The sequence below is a fragment of the Hemicordylus capensis genome, chromosome 4 (assembly GCF_027244095.1).
Source record: "Hemicordylus capensis ecotype Gifberg chromosome 4, rHemCap1.1.pri, whole genome shotgun sequence".
In the NCBI taxonomy this organism is placed as follows: Eukaryota; Metazoa; Chordata; class Lepidosauria; order Squamata; family Cordylidae; genus Hemicordylus; species Hemicordylus capensis.
Window position 1 is genome coordinate 40,091,952 of NC_069660.1, and position 26,894 is coordinate 40,118,845.

Below are 26,894 nucleotides of genomic sequence, written 5' to 3' on the forward strand. Positions count from 1 at the left end.
CAAAGTAGGATTATACCTTTATTAGGACCATCTAAATTATCACAAAGTGGTAATCAAGTTCTGGAGAACAAGAAAACTGAACAAGAATACTTTACTCTGACTTTTGAGTAACCAACGCTACCTTTTCTTCTCCTCTTGTTTTTTGTTGTTGTTGTTGCTCATATATTTTAGGTTGCATCTTTCTTAGTGGCTCAAGTGAGAAAACTGAATGAAAGCAGCAGCAGGAGATACCAGTTCTATGACAGGAGGATCAAAAACTTGCTGAAAAAGATTCATACAGACAAGGAGAAAACGGAGAAGAACCATGTCAAGGTGAGTCTACTCACACAAATGAGGCAGTTTTTCCATGCGGCGAGTTGAGGTAATGGCGTCAGGCAGGAGATTATTGGAGTCAGCAAGGCAACAAGATGCCCTCCTCCTGCCCCTGCTTTTAAAAAACACATTTTGGGGGGGGATTGTACACAAGGGGGGGTGGCATTTATTGCCCTGTCTCAGGCCCACAGAGGTCTTGAACTGCCACTGCCCTCTGTGGGCCTGAGGTTTTGTGAAAATCCTGTACATGCTGTCTTGCTCATAATTTGGTTTGTGTTCACAACTGTTGATGACTTACCAACAAGCTCTGTACCTTAGATACTCTATTTATGTGCTCTTATGTGTTTATACTAGGGTTGTCACTTGATTAAACTGATTGATTGACTAAGATGTCTTCAATCTATTGGTTTAAAACCAATAGTTCAGAAGAAAGGAAGCCTGCCTTTTTGTTTTTAGAAGATCCAAGCATGTGTCATAGTAGGCATCATGCTTGGAAGAGGCATTCCCTCACATGTGAGAGAAAAGCAGACATGCCTCTTTTAAAATAGTGCTTTGCCTTCTGCAGTTTTTACAACTGAGTGAGTGAGTGAGTGAGTGAGAGAATAAGTGCCGTCAAGTCGGTGTCAACTCTTAGCGACCACATAGATAGATTATCTCCAGGATGATCTGTCTTCAGCTTGGCCTTTAAGGTCTCTCAGTGGTACATTTATTGCTGTCATAATCCAGTCCAGTTCTCTTGAGGATGACCAGCAGCAAGGTGGATGGACTCGATTATGACATCAATGAATGCAAAACTGAGAGACCTTCAAGGCCAAGTTGAAGACAGATCATCCTGGAGATAATCTATCTATGTGGTCGCTAAGAGTTGACACCGACTTGACAACACTTAATCAATAAATCAATCAGTTGTAAAAACTGAAAAATCTTTAAATCTGATTAGTTTACTGCTTTTCCTAAGTCTTACTGCTCTGTAATTGCAGCATAATTACGTTGTTAACCCCCATGGCAAGTGCAAGGATATCATGACACCTTTTGCTGCATGAACAACTTAGTACTGTCACTCCACATCCTAGAAGATTCCATATTGCTAGTTCTACATATAGAAGGCATAAACCCTGAATGTCTACACCTTGTTTGGATTCATTATAGTATTATCCCATTAAAATTTGAAAACAAATGCAAGTAGAAATATAGTGGACCAGAATACAAGTGTATAGATATCTTCTCTCTCTCTCTCTCTCTCTCTCTCTCACACACACACACACACACACACACACACACACACACACACATTTTTGTATGAATGACTCTACAGTATCTGCCTTCAGTTTAAAAGTGAACCTGGGTACAGGCCCCTCAGATGCATGGTACAGATAGGAAATGTGCTGCTGTACCTGCGTTCATCATAATGTGTGAATCACTGTTGGGTACAGATCTGTCACTGTGTACACTCATACATGAGTTAATATGAAAGGAAGGCATGAAAGGAGGTGCCTGTGCCAGGGGAGAGCATAACATCGGCCCCATAGAAACCAGCAGCACCCCCCCCTTCCTAGGAGTATGGATGGAAAGACCAGTGTACCCTGAGAAGAAGGCAAGAAAGGAGGCGCCCAGGCCAGGGAGCTCTTGTCCTCAGCTCCTGAAAAGACCAACAGCCTGAGACAACGTTTTATTAATCTTCTGTTATTGGCTTCTTTTAATATTGTAAACTGCTTTGGGTGCCTTTGTCGAGGCAGAAAGGCGGTATAAAAATGTAGTAAATAAATAAATATAATGTGTGAATAGGCTTGAATCTTCCCGGGACCAAGAGCTGAGCAGCCAATCTGCTCTTTGCATGTGATTAGTGCAACAGACAGAGATTTACAGACCATTCCCACCCACTTGTAAATCGCCTCTGATTGAATTACCCACTACAGGGGTGTAAGAAGCTTGCTGGTGGCCAGGGGACTAGCTCCACCTCAATGAAATGGGCATGCACTAGCCACGCCCCCTTATCAATGTCAAATGCAGGGGGCACGACTAATATTGGGAGAGGTCACAGCCAGACTCTCTTCAAGTCGTTCACAATCGGCGCTTCGAACAAGCTCTGCCTGGCTGGGCGTTTCTTTTTCTGCCTTGCTGGGAGAGAGGCAGGAAGCGAAGTCCCCAGTAAGCAAGAACTGGAACGAAGCGCCAGCTAGGCAGGAGAGGGGCGTGCTTCATACTCCCAGTTGGCAAACAAAGTCCTCACCGGCTGTGTGAAGGAGGGGGCAAGGGGCTGCCTTTGGAAAGGGGCTGATGATGTCCCCCCTTGACCCCGGTGGCCCTGGGAATGCCATGCCCTCTCGTCAATGTTGCTATGCCCTGACCCACTATATCCCATGAACTCAGAGCAACTTACAGTGTTTGTTTTTTCTAAATTTAATATTCCTGTCCCCAAGGGGCTCTCAATCTAAAAACATCATGTTTGGGAGAATAAAAGAGGGGAAATGAAATCAAAACAAAATTGTAAACATAACATCCATTTTACAGCAGTGGTGCACAACTTTGGTTCTCCATCTGTTGTTGGACTGCAACTCCCATAATCCCCAACCACCGTGGCCAGTAATCGGGAATGATGAGAAATGTAGTTCCAAGAGCCAAAGTTTACTGCTGATTTTTTTAAAAAGGGGTGGGGGAGAAAAGAGTGAGGTAGTGTCTCTAGAGCTCTTCCCAGGATAGTCAGTGTTAGCTCACAGGTTCTGAAATGCGCCTTCTCTTCCAATAGCACCAGCTTCCAGCTGTTGGAAAAGACGCTAGAGAGTAGGGTAGGTGAGGTCAGAGCTCAGTGTGACCCTGAGGTTCTGCCCAGCAGTTTCATCTCATTGGTTCTGAAAAGAAGGGCAGGCTTGCCTCCTTTTTGTTTTCAGAACTCTCACGTCCTCATGAAGTCTCATGAAGCTTTGTCCTGGAGAACGTTCATGTACTGGCCCTCGATGAGAGTGCACCTGACCAATGAGCCATCTTTCTCTATTTTCCCTTTGCTTGAGGTTCTCAATGCAGCGAGTTTTATTCTTCTGAAGCTAGGGACCTTTGCCTCTACAGTGAAAACCCGTACTTGAAATGAAATAATGTTCCCATATATAAACACTGGGGGGCGCCCGTGCTTTCGCTTTCTCAGTTCTACACTTCTCTGGTTTTATGGTAGAATTAATCTATTAGATGTTAATCTTCACTGCTTTGCATTCATCCTGTCTCTTGCCATCCCTGTCTGATCAGATCAATGTGTATATACATAGTGGACACTTGGAAATAAGAATCTTTTTCAGATTGACTACCTGAACGATTTCTACATGCCATCTTATTGTTGCATGCCTTTTGGATTTTCTTACCTTTTGCGTGTTTCTTTCCCTTCTCCCCCACACCCTGCTGCCTCTTTCATTTTTCAGCCTTCCATAACAGTGAAAGTCCAGACCACCCTGTTCCTGAAGGACTCTCTAGAAGTTCATTTAAACAATGGGACCAGAGCTGCTGATGTCCTCAAGCAGTTCCAGAAGCACCTTTGTCAGAATGGCTGGAATATTGCCAACACAGTCAACCTCATCAAATGGTAAAAGGCTCACTTTGGTGTAAATAACTGGGGACTGAACATGGGACCTATTTCGTGCAAAGAACATTATCTCCTATTTGACTGTGGGTGCTCCCCATCCGTTTTTGCGGACCATTTGAATCTTGCTTGGCATCTCAATGGACCGCTTAATAAACTTTGTTTGATGTACAAATGAAAGCACATAACTCATATATAATTTTAAAAAGTTAAAAAAAATCAAGCACAGGGCAAAATGCAGAAATTCTCAACTATTTTTACGACCTTTCTGCGGACTACCTGGGTGGTGATATGGAGTACTTTGGTTCACAGACCAAAGTTTGAGAACCTTTGCTCTGTAGATTAAAAAAACCTAGGGTGAATTAGGACTCATGCAGAGATACCTTTTGATCTTGCGTATCTGTAACAACCAGAGGACTGGATTCACCCTGAAAGAAAAAAAGGGAGACTAGAATAAACCCATTTGATACTGGTGCTTTGGATTGGTATTTCTGAAAATGTTTTTGTTCTTAGGGAGTACATAATTAGGAGAAAAAAAGACAAAACAGAAGTGTCAGAAATACCTTGCTGACCTGCTTTGCAAAGGGATTGTCTAAAGTAAAGTGTGCCGTCGAGTCGGTGTCGACTCCTGGTGACCATAAAGCCCTGTGGTTCTCTTTGGTAGAATACAGGAGGGGTTTACCATTGCCGCCATCTGAGCAGTATGAGAGGATGCCTTTCAGCAACTTCCTATATCACTGCTGCCCGATATAGGTGTTTCCCATATTCTGGGAAACATACCAGTGGGGATTTGAACTGGCAACCTCCGGCTTACTAATCAAGTCATTTCCCTGCTGCGCCATAGAACTTTACAATCAACAAGCAGTTGTAATCTTTCATTGACAGAGGTTCACTGGACACTTTGGGCCAATACTCAGAGAATAGTGTGAAGGCATGAGACTGTGTTATTTTGCTAAAGCTAAGCGGGTGTGGCCTTATCCACTGCCTGAATGGGAGGCCAGCTGGGAACCATCTATATAAATGGCTTCCTCTTTTGAGGAAGTGTGAGGTAAAAGAAATAAAGACTAATTATATTATAGTCACAGTTCATAAGCATGATCTGAATTTGTGACTGGCTTATAACCTCCTCCTTAGGTGGTTCATATTATTACTTGCATCTGTTAGTCTATCCTCTACGCAGTAGTTTTGTCATTACTCTCCGTAAACCTGGTATAGATTTGCATAGCAGGTTTAAAGGAGTATTGGACATGTCACAGGGGATTTGAAAGCATTAGCTCTTAATACTCTATTAACAGCTACCATCTTCTCCTTGGGCTGCAGCAGCTCTTCTTAACCTTCTAGAACGTTGCCTGAATTGGCTGTTGATCCAGCTGAATGTTGTCGATAGATATTGATTTTTAGCCTTTTTAATTTTCCTCTTGAGAACTTAGCCCTCCTCCAGGAGTTGAGAGTATGGGGAGGGGGTCTGTACTACATACCTTAAACAGTTTTTATAGTTCTCAGTTTTTAGCTTTTAAAATAACTTTTAATTTGAAACTTTTTAAAAATATATAATTTTAAATGTGATTTAAGCTTGGTCTTTTAATTTGTTTAAAGTTGGTTAACCTAGTCTTATTTTACATTGTATCTTTTTATTAATGCCGTGAGCCACCCCGAGCAGTAGTGTACTGGAGGGGCGGGGAATAAATATTTTAAATAAATAAATAATAGTTCTCTTTCCCCAAAGAACCCTGGGAATTTTAATTTGTTAAGGATGTTGAGGACTCTTCTTTAGAGATGCCTATCCCCTCCCTCAGAAAACTTCCATTCTTTGGATGACTCATTGGAGGAAGTCAAAGTGAACAAAGCAAAAATCCTGAACAAAGTTTGCAGTGTGGATGTCTTCTCAGTGGCTGATATTCAGCACAGGCTAACACAGGCGGTTTTCAGCTGCTGCCCATGCTGCTGTAGGCCTCTAAAGCAACGCCTGCAGTGCTGCACCAGATCGCTCTTGTGCTCTTGCTTAAAATTGTGTATTCACATTTGTGCATAGCTACGCCCATTATTACCAATTTTAAGCATTAGTGCAGCAGCGCTCATGCACAATATTGCAGGCATTGCTTTAGATTTCCACAGCATGGTGGGGAGGCATAGTTCAGAACTACCCGCATTAGCCTGCGATTTATTTATTTATCATATTTTTATTTCGCCTGATATGTACATCTCTAGTCAGCCAGTCTCTATAGCAGGCAGAACCACTGATTTGGTCTCCATGCCTTCTCATGGTGACTTTACCAATGTTCCTCATAAGGATGTCACCAGAAAATGATTCATTGGTACCTCCCCCCCCGCACCCCCACAATAACTTATTATGTGAGAACTGACCTTTTAAAGGTTTTTATATCTGTTCTGTTTTATATTGTTCTAAGACAGCCACCTAATGGCTCTGCAGGGAAGTGCTTGACTATCAAGCAATAAGTTGCCGGTTCAAATTCCTGCCGGTCCACCTATATCGGGCAGCAGTGATATAGGAAGATGCTGAAAGGCATCATCTCATACTGCGCGGGAGGAGGCAGTGGTAAATCCCTCCTGTATTCTACCAACAACCAGCACAGGGCTCTGTGGTCGCCAGGAGACAAAACTGACTCGATGGCACACTTTACCTTTATCTTTAAACCACCCAGAGATAGAAGTTTGAGGCGGTCTACAAATATAATAAATAAACCAGAAATTCAAGTCCATACATAAATTCAGAATAATATTGATAATATTTAATTGTCTTTAGTCTCAGAACTGTCCATAACACAGCATTTTCTTTATTTGCAGCAATGGTTCGGTGGATTCAATGAACCTTCTCCTCTATGAAGTTGGCGGCAACATAGGTATGTGAATTTGGAATATTGGCATTTATTTAAGTCATATGGAATTTGGTCTAGTGGGTTAGCAGGTGAAGTCTGGAAGGGGCCATTGGGGAAAGATCATAACTCAGTGGAAGGTCATATGCTTGGCATACAAGAGGTCTCATGTTCAAGCCTTAGCATGTCCAGGTAGGCCCCTAACTGAAACCCAGGAGAGCTACTGCCAGTCATGCTAAACAATACTGAGCTGGAAGGACTGATTGTCTGATTCAGAATAAAGCCGCTTCAGATGAGGCATGGAAGGCAGGAGCTGCTATAGCAACAAATGAGATGGCCAACATGCAGAAATGTGCAGCCTTGGACATAAGGCCATATAAAGTACAGGAAGGGTGCTGAGAGTATTTCCACACAGATAGGCAAAATGTGTCCCAAACACATTTTAATTTTCATTGTCCCTTTTCAGTGATAATAGCACAGCATCCCATCTGTATCTAGGAAGACAGCCTTGATGTGGGGCAAAAGCTGTGCTGTGGCTTGCCCTTCCCCCTGTTTTTTGCTTTCTTTTTAAAATCTGACTAGAAGGGCACACCAGTAAAGGAAAAGGGACTCAGTTATTTGAAAACTGAGTTGTGAGCCGCCCCCAACGGTAGTGTAATGGAGGGGGTGGGGTATAAATATTTTAAATAAATAAATAAAACAAAAGGCTTATGCCCGGGAGAGGACCAGCGTTGAACTTCTTGTTTGCTGCATCCTAAACATCTGCCCAGATGAGCATTCCTAGCATGCATTAGCAGTGTGAGGAGTAGAAATTTGCTCACTGGATCATTCCTTCTATTCTCTTCTCATTTTGTAGCCCAGAAGCAGTAAGAGAGATATTTTAAAGGCTACACTCCATTTGGGAGTTTATTAAACAATTTGGAACCAACTCAAATGTTGATGGGATTTGTATAATTTTGGAATTTTAAAAAAAATGCTTCCTCCTTCCCAACAGGTGAACATTGCCTGGACCCTGATACATATCTCTTGGACCTGTACCACGTGAATCCCCATGCAGAATGGATTATAAGGCAAAACCCATCCTTCCCACGGACAGTCTAGGAAGAATGTTGGGAGAAAAAGAACCCAACCACAGATTCTGTTGAACAAATGGTCAAAGGGAAAGAAACCAAGAATAGATTATGCATTGAAAAACACTTAAAAATGGACCAACTGGCTGTGAAAAAGTAGCAAATCCACTAAAATGTTCATATGAGCTTGTAGCCAATGGAAGATGACTTCAGGTTAACAGGACTTCAGGACTTATACAGTATGAATGCCTGTAGTAAAGGACCTCCATACATGCAAGGAAAGGGATAAAAGGAGACTTGTGTCCTTGAAGAAACTGATGGAGATCATCTGGTTTGAGGTCTGATTAATTTATTAGAGAAAATTAGGGTCTTCACTTTGGAGGATGGAGACACCAAAGGCTCAACTTGTAGCTGGTTAATGACTGTTTATAATGAAGCTGAATGCTTCCTTGAAGGAATATGGCTTGTTGGATAGGTGCATTTTGACATGTTATGTTTCTGGGGGGAGTAATTGACAGTCATATTGACCAGACGTTAAGAGAGCTCTGGGAATTCTGTTTTCAGAATTCTGCTGTCCAAGCACCCTGGTGCTGAAACATTACTATGCACAACTGTAGGTATGGAATGTCATCTCTGATGAGTTCTAGCATTACAGTTTAACATATATCTTTTTGTATATTGGTATGTACCCAAGGTTTTTGTAATGATTTTTTTTTAATGTCCTAAGAACATCTTCCTGCTTGCTCAGGCACAGTAAACCACTTCAGTATTACCATATTACTCTTTAACCTTCTCCAACTTCAGATTGAATTTCATATCCTGTCTGGCTTTTGGGGCCTACATTTAACCTTCATTGCTTACTTCACATAATAATTATTTTTTAAAAGACATTGCAAGTATGGATTTTTTTTCTTTCTCCATACCCTTAAATGTCCTCTGAATACATACAACACAAATAATTCATAAAAATCTGAGCCATACGATGTTTTTAGTCTTGTTATATTTTGCGTTATTTTGATATTAATTTTTAAATGTTGTGTTTGTAGGCATATTTGTGAAATGCCAAAATAACCACCTAAATGTGCAGAGGGTTTAAACGTGATAGTTTTAGGTGCCTCAGTGTTTGGAATTTCACTTTAAGATGGCCAATTTATTTTTAAAAGCTCAGAATTGAACAGAGACTTTTAAAAAGAATATGTTGGCCCCTTTCAGTGTGGTATACTTATGAAGGCTATACCTTTTTGGAATAAAATCTTAGCCAAAGATCATTAGAAGAACAAAACATGAACAACTTATTTGAATATATGTATTGCCAGAAGCTTGCCTGCCTTTAGCCAGAAAGGAGTGGTCTTTTGGGTGGAGTAGAGTTTGGGAGAATTTATATTTGTTAGCATAATGCAAGAATCTAGGCTCTAGAGTGTTGAATTACACATGCAATATGCACATATGCATCAGAACCCAAATGCCCTTCAGAGAAGCAGCCTTGGGAGGATGGGACTGAGAGCAAAGAGGCAAAATGTATATCTGAAACTCCATGTGGTGGGGTGAGGAGAAAATGCTGGGAAAGTTTGGAACAGGAATTCAAGTGACAGCAAAAGGGTTAAATGTCCCTCCTTGCTTCTCTACTCTAAATTGCACCATCCCAAATCTGCTTTTCTAAAGAGGAGAAAAAGTCTTCAGGGCTCCAAGTGTATATTTAGTTCCTAAGAGTTGCCATTCAGATAGTGCAGCGTGTATGTTTGTACGCTGAAGTATGGAATAAATCCTGAACTAGTTCCCTGCATTTCCTCTCCCAGCCCCATATATTCTGTGTTCCGGTGAATTTTTAACAGTTTAGTTAAAAATGGCTTGTTGAAGTGGCAAAGCTAGTTCTCTGGGGTTAAGGAGTGGATCACAGAGTGGAATTAGACTATGCGTAAAGTGTATGGCTACATGAAGTTGTCATTCAAAAATGACAATATTCCCCCTCTTATGACAATATTCCAAGGACCTTCTGTGTCCTGGCACTGTTGTGCTGAGTGTTTCGTCCCCCACTCCCCCAGCTAGTGATAGCCAAAGATGGGGTGGGTTGTAGGGCATGGAGCTTAATGATGCCAGGATGAAGGTTTAGTTGTGCTCGAACTTAGGAAAGGGGAAAATAATCTCTCCATGTGGATGTAGTCCTCAGCATCAGCTGCAGCTGTGTGTTTAATGTCTGGTTCTGCCCAGTGAAAGAATAACGCCTCCTCCAATGCATAATGTTCCACTGTTGCGTTTCCCTTCCTTCAGGAACCTTAACTGAAGAATAAATAAATAAATAGAGGCATCCTATAAACTAGGGGTTCCCAACCTGTGTTTCTCCAGATGTTACTGAATTACAACTCCCATCATCCCCAGCTAGGAATGGTGGGAGTTGTAGTTCAGCAACATCTGGAGCACCAGGTTGGAAACCCCTGCTATAAACCAATAGGATGTGCTAGACAGGCTGGGTATATTGGACATATTTTTTCTGATAAGAATATTTCTGCATCAGAGCCTAAATGGGAGATGAAGTTGCCCCTAGCTCCTCTAGAATATGGTAGGTACATCTCGCTCTAGAAAGGTACATCTTGCTCTAGATACACTACACATAATCTAACTCATGGCACTGTGTCTAGTACAAAGTAGTCTGTATAGAAGTTGCAAGCCATGGAACAATGCAAATTTCCAGGTAGAGAAAATGCTTTGATCCAGGATGAGACACAGTACAAGGTTCCCGACTAAGTAGTAATGGATAAAAGGGGGATATTGCTGGTATTTATGAAAAGTCCAAGGTACCAAAGGGGCAGATCCCTACTCTTTTAAGATATGAGGCCTATTTTGTCCTGGTAACATCTTCCCGTTTTGTATTCATAGCAAACCTTAATGAAAAGCAAGGGAATAGCTGAACATTACTTCATTAGACTCCTCAAATGCTAACAAACCAATTTGTAATGAGTATTGTGAAAAACGATATGAGGGAACCAATCAGGAAAAAATGGACTGTAGCTATAACACTTGAGAGGAAACGGTGTAGCCCTGTCCATGCTTTTGATGTTCTTTGAGAGCATTTTCATATCTTTTGTCTCTAGAAAAGAGCAGTTTTATTGACAGGTGTCAAACCAATGAGGCATAATATGTAAAGCTCACTTGTGCGTTTTTTTTAAACATGGTTTATATTAACATTTTTAATGCTGTATTTAAGGTTAATCAATAAAGAACTAGACACATTTGCAAAATATCTTCCTTTTGGTCTCTTATTCTGTCAATTTTCTCTTTGGCAGTGAAAAAGGGCTGTGTTGAACTGTAAAGGGGGAAACACAATGGTTTTGAAGTAGACCGGAGCCTCATTCAGCTGTTATGCTTAAAGGGTGGTGTACCTGTACACACCGTCCAACGAAGGAATGGAAGTCCCACCACACCTGTGTGTCCCTCCTTCTCCCTACTTCCCCTCCCGCAGGGCTCACACTTACAGCCTTCCTCTGAAGAGGCGAAGGCTGCAGGCATGATGGCAGGCACTTCCATGACTGGGAGACTCAAGCTTGCTTTCTCACTTCAAACCAAGTTTGTAAGCATGAGCCCCGCAGGAGAAGTGAAGAAAATGATGGCAGGGTGTGACTTCTGTTTATCGTTTGGATGGTGTATGCAGGTACACCATCTTTTAAGCATAACATCTGAATGAGACTCGAGCAAACAATAATGACTGTAGAAAACTGCTTGAATCGCAAAGGAGGTGAGTAAGCAACTACTAAATAGTGCAGAGGCAGGCAACCTTGGCTTGCCAGCTGTTCTTGAACTACAACACCCATAATCCCCAGCCACAATAAATTGTAGCTAAGGATGATGGGAGTTGCTGGAATACAATAGCTAGAGCATTTACACACATGGCTGTTAGTTCGAATCTCCTCCGGAATGGAGGGTAAGAGTCCACATATCAGCTGGATTTACCCCGAAGTCGCTGCAGGCTATCAGGGACCAGGACAGACACAACTCTGTTTCCCCCTGCATTATGGCTGTGCATGATGGGTTAGCCTGAATTATATCCAGTGTAAAAAGCTGCTCTATTTTCAGCAGGTTTTGAAGAAGAAAAAAACCTGAGGCTTCTGGTATACCCCTACCCTTATCTGTGATGTGTAGAGGGGCCATTGCCAATAATTCAGATTTTTTGCCCTAAACTTGCACTTGCTTTTTTTAAAAAAAAAAGTTTGCTGGGTGGATTTCCAGAACATCAAGTGTCAGGAAGGAGAGTGTGACAGCTCAGTCTGGCCTGCTCTTTGAGTGATTTAAAATTGCGAGCGCTTGGGGGTGGAGAGGGGTTGTGGCAAATTGGTGAAATTCTGTGGAGGGAGTCCAGAAGGGGAGGGGGAGGGGAAAACTCCTGAATTAAATGCAAGTACATGCAAAATGTGGGTCTTCCTATGCTTTCAAGTTTGTCTTTGTCTTATTGAAACCGGGTCACTATAGGAAGCTAGGCTTTACATATGCAGATGTTGTTGGAAGCTTAACAATGGAGACTACAGGTTCCGATGTAACCTGAGTCCTTTGTGTCTGAGCTGATTGAGGCTGCATTTTTCTTCACAACAGAGAGAAAGCAATGATTTCTGCTTTAAACTTCCCTGCCTCTTAAATGGTCTGGGGTGAGGGTTGGAGGGAACATGAGGTGATGAAGGCAGTCACAAAGGAAAGTTCATTATAAAAATCAGCAAAGATCTGGATCATATTCAGCAGGTTTGGGTTAAGCATTCTGTTGTTTTGAGTAGTCAGTTTTGCAGAAGGCCACACTATCAAACAAACAAACAAACAAACAAACAAAAAGCAATAATGGAGGCATCTTGTGCCTCCTCCTCTGGGATGAGATTGATGGAAGAAAAAACCCAGAGCAAGCTGTGAGAATGCACACAGAGAAAGATGTGGAGAGGAGCTGAGGAAATGTGAATGGTCCATTTAATGCTGCAAATTAAACAGCTCCAAATCTGCTGCGAAGCAGATTCACTCTTCTGATAACCCGTGGCATGAAACCGTGTCTGAATAACTCCCTGGAGAGCCAAAGTTGCCTACCCTTGGTCTAAGAAGTTGATGTAAAACCCTCTGCAACCTCCTGTGACTTGTTTGCAAAGCACTTTGAAGATAAAGTTTCTCACATCTGCCTTGACTTGGATACCACTCATTCTGCAGTTCATCCTATGGATGTGTCAGGTGCCCTATCTGCTCCTGTTTTATGGAGTGACTTTCAGCTGCTGCAGTCTAAGAACATGGATAAAGTATTTGGAGGAGCTTGGCCTACATCCTGTTGATATGGCTCTCCTTGGGTTATATAAAGTAGCAAAGAGACATGGATATGGGAATGAGACTGCCTTGGTCGCTCTAGTGCAGTGATTCTCAAACTTGGGTCTTCAAGTGTTATTGGACTTCAACTCCCATAATCCTCAAGCAAAGGCCACGGAGGCTGGGGATTATGGGAGTTGAAGTCCAATAACACCTGAGGACCCAAGTTTGAGAATCCCTGCTCTAGTGGATGACCTATGCTGGGAACTAGACAGGGGGAGTGCGTCCCTGTTGGTTCTGCTGGACCTCTCGGCGGCATTCGATACCATCGACCATGGTATCCTTCTGGGCCACCTCTCAAGCATGGGAATCGGAGGTACTGTGTTGCAGTGGTTCCGGTCCTTTCTTGGAGGAAGGGTCCAGAAGGTGGTGCTGGGGGACTACTGCTCAGCTCCGTGGCCATTGGCCTGTGGGGTCCCGCAGGGTTCGGTCTTGTCTCCCATGCTGTTTAAAATCTACATGAAACCGCTAGGAGAGGTCATCCAGGGACTTGGACTGAGTTGTCAGCAATATGCGGATGACACTCAGATCTATCTCTCCTTGTCACCTGATCCGAGGGAGGCGGTGGATGTCCTGAATCGGGGGCTGGAGGCCGTGATGGGTTGGATGTGGGCTAATAAACTGAAATTGAATCCAGACAAGATGGAGGTAATGTTGGTCAGTAGGAGAGCCAATCGGGATGAGGAGATTTCACCGGTTCTGGATGGGGTTGCACTCCCCTTGAAGGAACAAGTACACAGCTTGGGGGTATTACTGGACCTGGCTCTGCTTTTGGAAGCTCAGGTGGAGGACCAGGGGTGCCTCTGCACAGCTTTGGCTAGTGCGCCAGCTGCATCCCTTTCTCGAGAAGGTGGATCTGGCCACAGTTACCCATGCCTTAGTCACATCAAGGCTGGATTACTGTAACGCGCTCTACGTGGGGCTGCCCTTGAAGAACATCTGGAAACTGCAGCTAGTGCAAAATGCGGCAGCTAGGGTTTTATCTGGAGCTGCCCGGTGGGAGCACATCACACCCATTTTGAAAGAGCTGCACTGGCTACCAGTTGTTTCCGGGTCCAATTCAAGGTACTGTTTTTGACCTTTAAAGCCCTTAATGGTTTGGGCCCGGGATACCTGAGGGACTGCCTGCTCCCAAGGGTTGCTGCCCGCTTGACAAGATCATCTTGTCAAGGGGGCTCTGCTCCGGGTGCCGACAATGAGGGAGGCTCGGTTGTCGTGTACGCGGGACAGGGCCTTCTCTGTTGCTGCCCCCAGACTCTGGAATGCTCTCCCGGTGGCTATTTGCTCCTCAGTTTCCATCACAGCTTTCAGAAAAAATGTAAAATCTTGGCTTTTTGCCCAGGCATTTATTTGATTCTCTGCTGCTGCTCTTTATAATCTTTATTGCTTTTATGCTTTTTGTTTTAAATTTTTAAATCAGATTTGTTTAATATTTCCCCGCCCCCACTTAATATTTTAATTGTGTCTTTTTTACCATCTTGTGTTAAATTTTTTTTTTGCTGTAAATCGCCTTGGGATTGCTTTAATGAAAGGCAGTATATAAATTTAACAAACAAACAATAAATAGGGATGATCAGCTGGAGCCCATGGATTATTCATACCACTTTGCAAGAGGGAACATTCCTGGATGTCTTGAAGAAGGTAGTTGAGACCACTTCTAAAGAACCTCCCGCCGTGGACCGTGAGGATTGTAACAACTATCAGTTGACTGTAAACATCATGTTCTGAGGCAAAGTGTACCAGCAGGTGATGGTCATGCAACCCAGACACTCTTAGATGAGACATATCTAGATGTATTTCAATATGGCTTCAAGCCTGTGTTTGGCACTAAAATGGCCTCGGTCGCTTTGATGGATGAACTATACAAAGCACTGAAACAACTTTAAAAAGAAAAAAAGATTGAATGCTGAGCAAGGGGGCTGGATATCAGGCCAGTGGCACCAATGTGATTCTCTGATATTTAGCAAGGGGAGAGCAACTGTCCCTACTCAACCCCATGCACAGCATACTTCCAGCGGCTGTTGCTGGCATCTGCTTTGTGGGTTTTTGGGGTTTTTTTTAAAAAAAGACAGTGAGACCTTTGGGGACAGACGACCATTTTCTTATTCTTTTGCTGTGCAAGACTCTGAAAATGTTGTTGTTGTTATTGTTGAAAAGCCAGTTAAAGCAGAATGATAAACTAAGTCAGCTTCAACATCATGATGTCTAGTTGTGGTCACAAACCTGAGACACTAAGAGCATTGCCAGCTTCACAAATCTGATCACAATGCACATAGAACTAATAGCAATTTGTCTAAACCAGAGTAATAGACTGCAGAGTTTTAAATTAAAATGTAATGCCCTCATACTGAACAAAACTATGACTTTAATTCAGAAACCAATTTTTAAAAAGCACTTGGTGATATGTAAATGTATGTAGATTTGATAGGGCAAAATCATGTGGCTAAGTTGACTAAAAGACTTTTTAATTGGCTGAGTGGATGAATATGTATTTACTAATCACTCTAGCCCAGTTTTCTGAAATGCAGTTTGTTTTTTACAGGATCAAACTGTAAATGGTGTTACTGTGCAATGAGATTTACTCTCAAGTAAGGCTCTATAGGACAACATATAACTGTTTGCCACATGGCAATCAGGCATGTGGCTCCATCTGTGTGGATATAAAACTGTCTATAGGCCAGAGCCATGTCTTGACCCAAACATTTCAATCTTCTGTCCCCAAAGAATTTCCAGCAATTGCAGGGAAGAGGGTAAGGCTCAGCTTGCGTCGTTACAGCCTTGGTATGAATGACTGGCTGCCATGCAGGTGGTCGTTGCCAATATATAAGTGTAGTTATCAATTGCCACTTCTAGTTCTGATAAGCATTTATTAGATGTATTCAAAATATTTTCCCCAAAAACGTTGGAGAAAAGTAGCAGGTAACTATAATAACAAAACCAATGTAGTGCAAGTGGTTAGACTTTCAGGCCAGGATAGGGGAGACCCAGGTTCAGAGTCCCAATCAACCATGGCATTCAGTAGGCGGCTTTGGGTCGTTACTGGCTCAGCCTAACCCACCTCACTGGGTGCTTGTGAGGATAAAATGGGGGTAGGAAGGAACCATATGGTCAAATGGTCATGACATCTCCTTTGCTAAGCAGGGTCTACTGTGGTTGCTTATGAATGGGAGACTACATCTGTGAGCACTGTAAGATATCCCCCTTAGGGAATGGAGCCTGGGAAGAACATCTACATGCTTGCATGCAGAAGGTTCCAGTTCCCTCCCTGGCATCTCCAAGATAGGGCCGAGAGAGATTTCTGCCTGCAACTTAGGAGAAGCCACTGCCAGTCTGTGTAGACAATAGTGAGCTAGATGGACCAATGGTCTGACTTGGTATATGGCAGCTTCCTATATACACCATCCCGAACTCATCAGAGGAAGTGTGGGATACAAATACCATACATAGTTTTGGAATATATGCAAACTTTTTCAGAAAGAGAGAATAATCCAACAGTGCTGAGTGAGATGGATCACTGGTCTAAGTGCAAAGCAGCTCTTTACTATCTACTTTGAAACCCCCAAGTGTCATGTCTCTGGGTAAAATCAGCCATTTAATCAGCTTTGTGTATCCCAGAACCAGCTGCATGGGTGTCTGGTTTTTTTAGAGTGTGACCCTGCAATTTTAAAAATCCACAAAATGGAAGCTGAAAGAGAACATTCACTCCATTTTTTAGCTTGGTGATGTGGTGAGGAACAGAGGGTTAAAGAGCTGTGCAAGTCGAAGGGGAGTCGTAGCAAATTGGTTTCCGTCAGGTGCAGGTCTGAGAGAATACTATAATTAACCTAAGTGCGTATCTCCTACTGCCTTCCATTATAGTCTTTTATGCACTGATGTAAATTGAGGTGGCAGTTCTCATCTGTGCTGATGACACTGGTGAGCTGTTCTCTGGACACAAGAGGTTGCCAAAAGGGGAATAATTGGGTATTATTTATAACAAACCAACAGAGCTGGTTGATGAGCTAGATTCAAGTTTACAAGAGACAATTAAGGATATTGCATTGTGTTTCTCTCTCTTTTTTTTTCCCAAAAAGAGGGGAAAGTCGTGGGGGTTCCCTAATAGCCCTTCTGACTCTGCTTCATGTCCTTAGCACGCATTTGTTGTGTGTTGCATTTATTATGATCCACTTGTTATTATCCCTAATTATTTCGCTTGGGGGAGGTCTCTTACTAAACAGTGAAATTTGCAACTTGATGATGAGCACTCAGCTGCCTGTATTTAAGGTAAAATTGCTGCAATTAAAGAACAGATCAGTCCTGGTAGCTGTTTACTTCTTTGGGACAGAACAAAGAGCAAAAATTAGAGCAGCTTGAGCAGCAGCAAGGCAAAGAAAGAGCAGAGGGTGGCTCATTTCGGGAGTGACAAAAGCAGCCTCTCTCTAAAGCTTCCCTTTAATAACTAAATGGAAGGGCAAAGATGTCCAGCTCATCTTTGTTGGGTCATTATGTCTGTGGTCAGGGCATCGTGTCTCCTCTCTCAAACTCTACAGAGCTAGAGTAGGATAAAATAGGTTGGAAAATGACCGTCTAGCTGGGAATCTCTGGAAACTATCTGAAATAATTTAGTAATTTAACAGAATGTATCTACAAGCCCATCTGAGGATGGTCTTGCTGGGATCAGACCAAGGTTCCATATAATACAACATTTTATTGTCAAAAGCAACCAGGAAGGGCATCTCTTCAGGTTTCAGATGTGGCAGTGGGAGGGGGAAATTCAATGCAAATTTTAAAGGCCTACGTTGAATTAAATCGCAACAAAAGCAGTGTGGTTTAAAAGTATTTGTTATAGTAATCGGAGTCTGAGAGGTTATTTTGAATAGTAATTGTGTGTGATTTGGAAAAGAGGATGGCTCGTTTCCAAGGGTGGCAAGTGCCCCCCAATAAGTAGTTAGCCCCCCCCCCACTTACCCTTAATTTCTGTTTAGAAATCTAATATGTGGAACACAGCTTGCTCACTCATGAATGCACTTTGCCCCTTCTGTGCCCTCCTCACAACTTTTAGCCTACTTTCTAGTAGGCTTGTGAGATAACCTGGCATTCCGTGTGTGTCCGTATGTGTGTTTCCTCCATCAACTTCACAATGCCTGGACCAATATGAAACCAAATCAGGTACAGTTGCAGGGACACCTCAACAGCATAGTTTGTGATGATGTCATCCACCCCGATTCAAGATGGCCGATGCGTAAACATTTTGAGGCTAACTTGTGAACCACCTAACCAATTTGAACCAAATTTGCTACAGCTATAGGGACATATAGGGATGCCCCAATGGCATAGTTGTGATGATGTCATCCACTCTGATCCAAGATGGTGGACGTGTGAACCTTTCAGGCACAAGTGGGTTAACCTGTGGACTGTCTAACTTATTTGAACCAAATTGGGTACAGTTGTAGTGAATGACACACAGGGACACCTCAATGGCATAGTTTGTGATGATGTCATCCTGCCTGATTCAAGATGGCAGAAGTGTAAACATGTGAGGTGCAAATGGGCTAACTTGTGAACCACCTAACCAATTTGAACCAAATTTGCTACAGCTGTAGGGATAGTGAAAGGAAAGGCAGATTAGTTCTTGCTATAACAACTTGTTTTTTCAGGTGCCACCACTGTTGGGAAAACAATGCATGTGCCCCTTCTTGAATTACACCCCAATTCCCATGGAAGACATCACAGCAAAGTATAAAGGTGATACTAGCCATCTCCTGAATCTATGTTCCCATTAGGGCAATAGCTCAGTGGAAGAGCATCTATGTTGCATGCAGAAGGTTCCAGGTTAAATCCCTAGAATCTCCAGGTAAGGTTGGGAGAGACTTCTGACTGAAACTGTGGAGAGCTGCTGCTAGTCAGTGCAGATAAAACTACTATATTCTCCCATGATCCTCTATGCTGGAAATATAATGCTGAAAACAAATGGTTGTGAAACACAGAAGTAAGGCAGTTACATGGAAAATTATCCCCCATAGATAAAATAAAAGCCATAGATACATATTGCTGTAATATGGAAATGGATGGGGATATCAGCAACCATTATCTATGACAGCAAAATTGGACGGCTATGTTCAGAGATAGTTACATACTGATTGATTGATTGATTGCATTTATATCTCACTCTTCCTCCAAGGAGCCCAGAGCGGTGTACTACATACTTAAGCTTCTCCTCACAACAACCCTGTGAGGTAGGTTAGGCTGAGAGATAAGTGACTGGCCCAGAGTCACTCAGCAAGCATCATGGCAAAATGCCATAAAACACAATTGCATTGCAGAGAACTGAGCTAGATGGACCAATGGCATGCCTTATGCTAAGTCAGACCATTGGTCCATCTAGCTCAGTTCTCTGCAATGCAATTGTGTTTTATGGCATTTCGTATTGTTTTAATTATGTTTTGCATTTTAAAATCCACTTTATGTTGGATAATATATTGTAAATCACTTTGAAGCTATTTTTAATGAAAGGTGGCATCGGGGCGGAGCCTCCATTGAGCAAACGGGTTCAAAGAACCTGGGCCACCGTCAATCAGGGGCCGCACCTGGTGCCCCAGCCATGCCGTGTGTCTGACATCAGATGCAGGGGACGTATCTTTGCTTACAAATGGGGCTGCACGGACCCGCTTGCAGACAAAATCCTTGGCCAGCTCTGCACTTGCAGCGCAGATGGAGCGGCTCTCCTTGCCTAAATGACAGGGAGAGCTGCTCCCAGCCATGCTGCGAATGCAGCACTGGCCAGGGATTGTGCTCGCAAACGCTAAACCAGCCATTGCACGGCCAGCAATGACTCTCCCTGACTTTTAGGCGGGGAGAACCGCTCTGGCCATGCTGCAGATGCGGTGCTGGCCAGGGGATTAAGATACACCCCCTGCATCTGATGTCCGATGCAGGGGTGGGGCTTAGCATCTGACATCAGATGCAGGGGGCGGGGCTAGGGGGCTGTGTTAGTGGACTGGACCCGGGCTGCTGCTGGCCTCTCTCTGCCCCTGGGTGGCATATAAGTATAAAAATGTACTTACGTACAAACCTGAGTTGTACTATAACTACTTAAGAGAGTGCCTTCTCTGTCGTGAACCCTTTCACCTATTAAGATCATCTGGAGAGGTCTGGTTATGGTTGCCGCCAACTTGTTTGGTGACAACTTGGGACCAGGCCTTTTCTATGGCTGCTCCGGGGCTTTTGAACTTACTCCCTGCTGAAATAAGAGCATCTCCTTCTTTGTTTGTTTTTAGGAGGACCATGAAGATGTACCTATTTTCCCAGGCCTTCAATTGATACCAAATTTTTAAATTTTAATGTGCTTTTATCTATTGTGATTTTTATCTTTTTATGATTTTTAAATGTTTTATATTTTATATTATGTTTTGATTCTGTGCACTGCCTAGAGATTTTGATATTGGGCGGTTTATAAATTCAATAAATAAGCAAGCTCAGAGCCTGTTAGGAGAATGGAAAGCCCTAAAGAAAAACTAGAGTTGCTAGGCTCTTGCTGGGCTCCTGCGCCTTTGAAAGCTACATGGCAGACAGAGACTAACCCAGAGACTGGCATGTAGCAACAGGATTTCCCTGCAGGCAAAGTGTAGGGGAAGTAAGGTGTTTCCAGCCATGAAGTGGTCCTCCACACAAACTCTCTGTGACTCCTGAATGTGTCTTAGCCAACTCCTATTGGTGTGCTGCTCTAAACCACAGATCTAAAGCTTTCCCAAGTATAGACAACTCTGCTTTTTGGCTTAGGGGGCCATCAGGGCAGGGATGTCCATCAGGCTGGTCCATTCAAGTTATCTGCCAGGGTTCTCCCTTTCTGCCCATCATTCCAACTATATATTTGGGAGACCATTTCGAACTGGCAAAGGTAGGCTTCCCAGGATCTCTTACCATCGTAGAGCAGAAGTGCAGCTAAGTAATTTTGGAGCCTGGATCTAAAGGCCTTTTGTTGGGCACCCCAACATTAGACCCAGAGGTACCAACCCAGAAGTACATGGAACTCAGGCCTGTGTCTGATTTCATTTTATATTAAGAGTTCAATTAAATGCCTGAACTTGAGGTGAACATGACACCCAGATCTGCCTGGGTAATGCCTGGTAAATGATTTGTAGAGGCAGGGGTAATCTAGCATTGTTTATCAGTGTTTGTGGAACTCACAAGGGACACAATGGGTCAGGCTTAATTACCAGTCTCACACTGCTGAAATTAACCTCCAGTAATCCCCTTACCTCACTGACAGGATGCTTCTGCCTTAGTCAAATGTATTGATTAATTTGTCTCACACATGTACCGCTTTTTATGTTACTTTAAATATTCTCTTGTTATAATTACACACTAGATAGAGGTACACGAGAAATAATGTAATTGCTGTCTCACACAAATAGAACTAATTCTCTCACGAACGCCTGTCTTTTAACACCTTTTGGGACCAGGCTAGCAAATCTGGGACAAGAGAAGGGGCCCATTTGCAACTCAGAGATGCAGATTTGCTTTGGGCAATGTCCCCTCCTCAATATAGCAGCTAACAGAAGATGAGATTAAGATCTCTCTGGACTGGCTGAATAATTAAAAGATGATATCCAGAAGGTAGCAGCAAGTTGTCACCTTTTGGGGACCTAGGAAAGGGTGAGGAGATTTCAAATAGACTCTATGGGGATCAAAGGAAAATACAACTATAAAGAATGAGGCTCTCTGGACATGGCAGGCTAGCAATCTTCTGCCTACAAGCAAGACTTGCTCATGAGTAATCCAGGAGTTTGCTGCTAAGCCGCAGGGCAACAGACAGGAACTCTGTCCATGGACAGGAGCTGTCTCTGACTTCCACTGCGCAGTGAGAAGTCTAGACTTCCCCAGCCATGGTACCTTCACTCTCTGCCTTGCTCTGAGCAAACTGTCTGCTTGACCACCAGAAGCCAGACCACTGCTCCCAAGTTGCTGTTCCCAGCTACAGCCTCTCTCCTTCAGCTGAAAGCCCCATCGCTCTCAAGCCTCTGATCCTGGTAATATGCTGCCTTCACAAGCCTTGGATCCCTCTTCCCTCCTTCCTACTAATCACCGCTACCCCCTTCCTAAGCCCCCCCTTCCTCCTCCTTCTTTCTCTGCTTCTCTCTAAAGGTTTTATTTAGGATTTGTTAGATTGTTAGATAGCTGTAATTACTGATTGCACACACATATGTTAGTTAGGAAGACTGGGTGAATATTGTTGCTGGTTAGAGTTGAAATATTGTTAGTAATACTGATAGAATGTTCTGCTTTCTGCTGAAGTTAGATTGATGTTATTCTTTTATACTCAATAAACCCCATTGAATCATTTAGGATTGCTTTGATCTCCTTTCTTCCTTGCGCCCAGATCCTACATGGTTATTATATAAAAGAACTTGGTCACTTGATGACACTGATGAGATAGGCCTAATCTTGTATGCTAGCTAATGAGCATATTTAGTATATAAATCAGGCCTTGACCACAACACTTTGGAGGCCCCTCTCCCCTGCAATTTAAGCATCATCATGCTTGGCTGGATAACCACACTACCCAGGACAGACTAAAAAGGATTTGGGGGCCCCCAGGGGCTGTGGAGGCCCTGAACTTCAGCCCAGAAGTCTACGGGTAAGAGCACCTGTCATAGATTGTGGCATCTTGATTATTCCAGTTGTAGGGGCCTGCCCACTCTTATTAAGGTCTTTATGAGGAGAACAAGGGTGCTCTTATAAGGAGGGTGTCCTTAGCCATGGCTTCTGGCTTCCTGTCTTCTACCAAGCCACTCCACTGCCAGTGTGGGCTACCATTCCTTGCTATGCCTCTTCCAGTTTTGTTTTCTTTACTAGCTTTCTAGTTCTTGTAGATCTTTGTGCAGTTTGTCATGGATGCCTCTGCTAAATAGTTCAAAATCGGTCAAATACTGTTTGATTTATGGAGATGGACTGGAGTACTCTAGTGTCCAAGCTAGCCAACCGTCCATCCATCTCATCAATTTTCTTTACTAAACCTGACTAGGACTGCCATAGCTGAACTTCTAGGTCACTTTTAATTCTTTTGTAGCCCCTGGTCTAACTCTAACAAGACTCATCTTCTGACTTGGAGACTCTGGTTCTACTTTAGCTGCAATGGTAGAATGGAGTTCTTGCCACCCTACAAGTCAAGAGTTCTATCACTGGCAAGGACTCAGTTCTACCATTGCTGTTAAAGTAGAACCTAGAGTCTCCAGGTCAGAAGATAACCTCCTTGGTTGGTACTCTGCATTCCTTGGGTACAGGGCCATTAATACCCCATTCAGAAACATCCTTTGGCCTCCTGGTCTATTAGCCCATGATCTTCCTAAGGAAAAAGGAAAAAAGGAGGCCAGTTAGCATTCATGACTACAAACTTATTATATAATTATCTGTGTAGACTACACAAGAGAAAGGACTGGTCTCTACCGTGAGGAACTTTCCTTGAGGAAAAACATGAAGACTGAGCTAATACAGGAGGGAATTTATAATATTGTCAAAGAATGATACTAAGAATGGTACTAATTTAGTCCACATTTCAGCTGTTCATCTGTGTTCTAGCATTAAAAAATACAGTTCCCCAACTTTGACCTTTGAGGAACATATTTCCATTTGGTAAAAACTAAATGTGATTAGTTTAGGATTCAGATTATTCATCCAGTGAGTGAGTGACTGTTCTTGCTTGCTTGCTCTGTGGTTTCTTTTTGTCTGTCTTATCCCAGCCATCCTCCATTTTGGAATCTAGCGCTGTATGTTTGTCAGACATTTTGCTGCTCATCTACTATCTTGTTTGTCTGTCACTTTCCATTGGGCTTTTCCTGTCCAAGCTTGGGAGGCATTTGTGTTTGGAGGGGATGTCGCATGGCTGCTGTAACTGTCGCATACATGCAGGGAGAACCTGTGTTGAACCGTCAAAGGCAAAAGCCGACAGCATTTGAAAGCTTCATTAGCTGGCCTTTGTTCTGACTCAGTGCAGTCAGGCGGGCAAATAATGCCTTGAGTGTTATCAGCCATGTGCAGGCCTCGGTTGCCTAGCAACCCAGATTGGTCTACATCTCCAGTTTTCTGGGAGGAATCGGGGGGAAATACTCATAATTTTCTTCAATTTAGCTGCAATGCAAATAAAAATTTATTCCCAGCTACAGACTGATAGGTTTTCCATTTCTTAACACATTATGCCAATGGTTACCCCCAATCCTTTAAGGCATACCAAACTTTAAAATTCATTAAGGACCCCTGGGTCTATTTTGGACTACTTGGAGCTATTTTTAATCCTTTGTGTACTCTATAGTTACTGACTGGTTCCCCTTCCCATGGCAAATAGAAACTGTGTCATTTCCTTCAGACATTTGGGGAAGGTAGGTCTAGGGAATTCCTGTTGTGCAGGCTATATTTCTATTTTTAAATCCTAAAAAAAAAAAAAGAAGAAGTAAGTAAACTTGCTCCTAAAATGTTTATGCATTGGCTATTGCTGTGATCCACTTAGCCAGTTGTAGGGGAAATTATGGAGTTAACATTCAGTGAGGCTGTTCTCATGGACAGTCTTACCCAGGCTAGGGAAGTCCAGCCTGGTTTAGACTGCACGTGAGAACCGCAGGGATCGGATCCAATCCCAGCAGAACAGTGCTGCCCAGCCCAGCTTTTAAGCCTAGCTTTTAGCCTGGGTTAACGGCACCAATGCACTGTTAGCCCAGGTTCTATTATCGTGTGTCATCTTGGGCTTTGTTTAGCCCATGGAGACACAGAGATGGGCTCCTAGAAAGCCCATATCCTTGGGGGAATCCCCCAATGCACTGAACATGGTGCATTATGGGATACCCAGAGGCTAGGATGCTGGAGCTCTGTGCTTCCTAGTGCATTAGTGGATTGTCTGGGACTGGGAGCACGGTTTGTGCTCCCAGCAACGATACATGGATCGTCTGTGGGGGAAGGTAAACTTCATGTATGACTCAGTTGTGTGACTTTTTCCCTCCCCCACCCCCACAGCTCATGAAATTATTTCACTCTGTGAAGCAGGGTCCTTTCAGTTGGTGTGGCCCCGCGCCTTCAGACAGAGAACAGTGAAGACGGAGGTTTGTCTGTACCTTTTAGTATGGTTGAAAGTTAACTAGTTCACAAATTTTGCAGTCACTTCCACAGTGTTCTACCTGGAACACTGAGCAGTAGCTTCCACAGCTTTGTATTTGGTTGAGTAAGAGGATGCACACCCACCTACCCGCCGACTGTCATGGTGTTTTGCTAGTTTCATGCCTTTCTGTTTCTTTCCCTTTTCCCGTAACTGTCCTTCAGGCTTGTATGAGTCATAATCTAAATTGGTTGCTGTGCTCCTGTGCTCCTGAAGCTGGAGCTAGTTCGTGGCGTTTAATTTTGTCACTGCACTTTCGTTACACCTATAGTGTATCTATCCGGCCTGATCTACACAGGTAGCAGAGTGAAGGATGCGAAATGGACTATCCCATTTCAGGCTGCAGTTGGGAGAAAATAATGTCTTATATCTTCTATTGTTAAAATTTTTTGCAAAACAGAAAACCAGCACAACAGGGCAAGGGTGTGTTTTTGTGTTTGCAAGGGATTTTTAATATAAGGGAGCATTCAAAATTGCATCTCCTACCTGCTGCCTGATATGGTATTGCCCAGACTTCCACTTTGTTCTGCAGCATTACATGTGCCAAATCTATCCAATTCCCTTCTCTCAAAGTGTGTGGCTAGATTTACTGACCACATTTTTGGCACAGAATGAACGAATATCACTGTGCCAAAATATCTATCACCCCATTGCTAAAGCATGTTATAAAAGCAAGACAAATGGTTTGAGTTAGGTTTTTAGTGACTAAGATTGTTACCACCCTATTACCCCATTCTTATTTTTAACAAATATGTTGTGTTATCCCAGCTGAATTTCTAGCAGAGGACAGAAGCCAAGCTGCAATAAAACATGTATTGGAATTTATGCTACACTTTTAAATTTAGCCTCAAACTGCAGCCCCTCCAGGATTTCAATATCCAGGAATGATAGATTTCCCTGTCTCATTAGCAATGCACTTTGTGGATTTGTACAGATTAACTATGTTTTGATGTGTATAGAACTTCTTTTTTTTAAAGAAAGAACCCAGGATGTTTATGAAAAGCAATTTCCTCAATGCCAAACAGTTTAATAATGCTGGAGTCAGTGGCATTCAGACTCATTTATTCTGAGCTACATTTCCAAACTCTGACGGGTCAATAATAAATATTTCTTTGACAGCAGATTTTGTGCAATATTAGGTTTTAAAGGAATGAGCCAGTCTGATTCAATACACACAATGCAGGCTTGTTAATAGAATTAGCTTTAAAAAAAGAATATAGGGGATAAGATTTTTATTTTGGGAACAGAAATATTTATTAATTGATTCAATTTATATACCATCTGACTCCAAAGGCTCTAGAAATACTAAGTATTTCTAATCTTATCCCCTATATATTTTTTTTAAGCTAAGTATTTCTATGAAATACTTAGAAATATTTGGGGGAAAGTTGTTTAGGGTCTTTTGGTACTGCAAAAATAAAAATCTTCTGTTTGTCACCCAAATTTCAGTCTTTAGAAATGAATAATGTATGATAAATGAAGCAGAAAGAAGTATGACATTACATATTTTTGAACCTTAAAAATGTGTACTATGTCGCTAGAATGAGTATACAGCTTGCAAAGAACTAAATAAAGCTAAAATTAAATATTTGTTAAATGGCAGGACATGCGGGTTGTGAGAGTGTTCTACGCTAGTGCTTGAATAGTTCACTAGAGCAGGAGTACTTAAC

General features: G+C 42.7%; 1 protein-coding gene and 1 long non-coding RNA gene across 14 annotated transcripts in view; one reads left to right on the forward strand and one right to left on the reverse strand.

Moving 5' to 3' along the window:
* Nucleotides 1–11,019, forward strand: part of ARHGAP40 (Rho GTPase activating protein 40) — a 102,294-nt gene extending 91,275 nt beyond the window's left edge. For all 13 annotated transcript variants that reach the window (XM_053249533.1, XM_053249526.1, XM_053249524.1 and 10 more), the window contains exons 12-15: nt 172–312; nt 3,720–3,880; nt 6,683–6,738; nt 7,706–11,019. In XM_053249533.1, the coding sequence (XP_053105508.1) occupies nt 172–312; nt 3,720–3,880; nt 6,683–6,738; nt 7,706–7,812 (465 nt within the window). In that variant the 3' untranslated portion in view covers nt 7,813–11,019. The remainder of the gene's footprint in view (nt 1–171; nt 313–3,719; nt 3,881–6,682; nt 6,739–7,705) is intronic.
* LOC128324686 (uncharacterized) lies at nt 119–25,503 on the reverse strand. The gene is made up of 3 exons (XR_008307033.1): nt 25,315–25,503; nt 4,261–4,305; nt 119–261 (listed from the first exon to the last, which is right to left on the reverse strand). It is a non-coding gene; the product is annotated as an uncharacterized LOC128324686 (long non-coding RNA).
* Nucleotides 25,504–26,894: the final 1,391 nt, after the last annotated feature.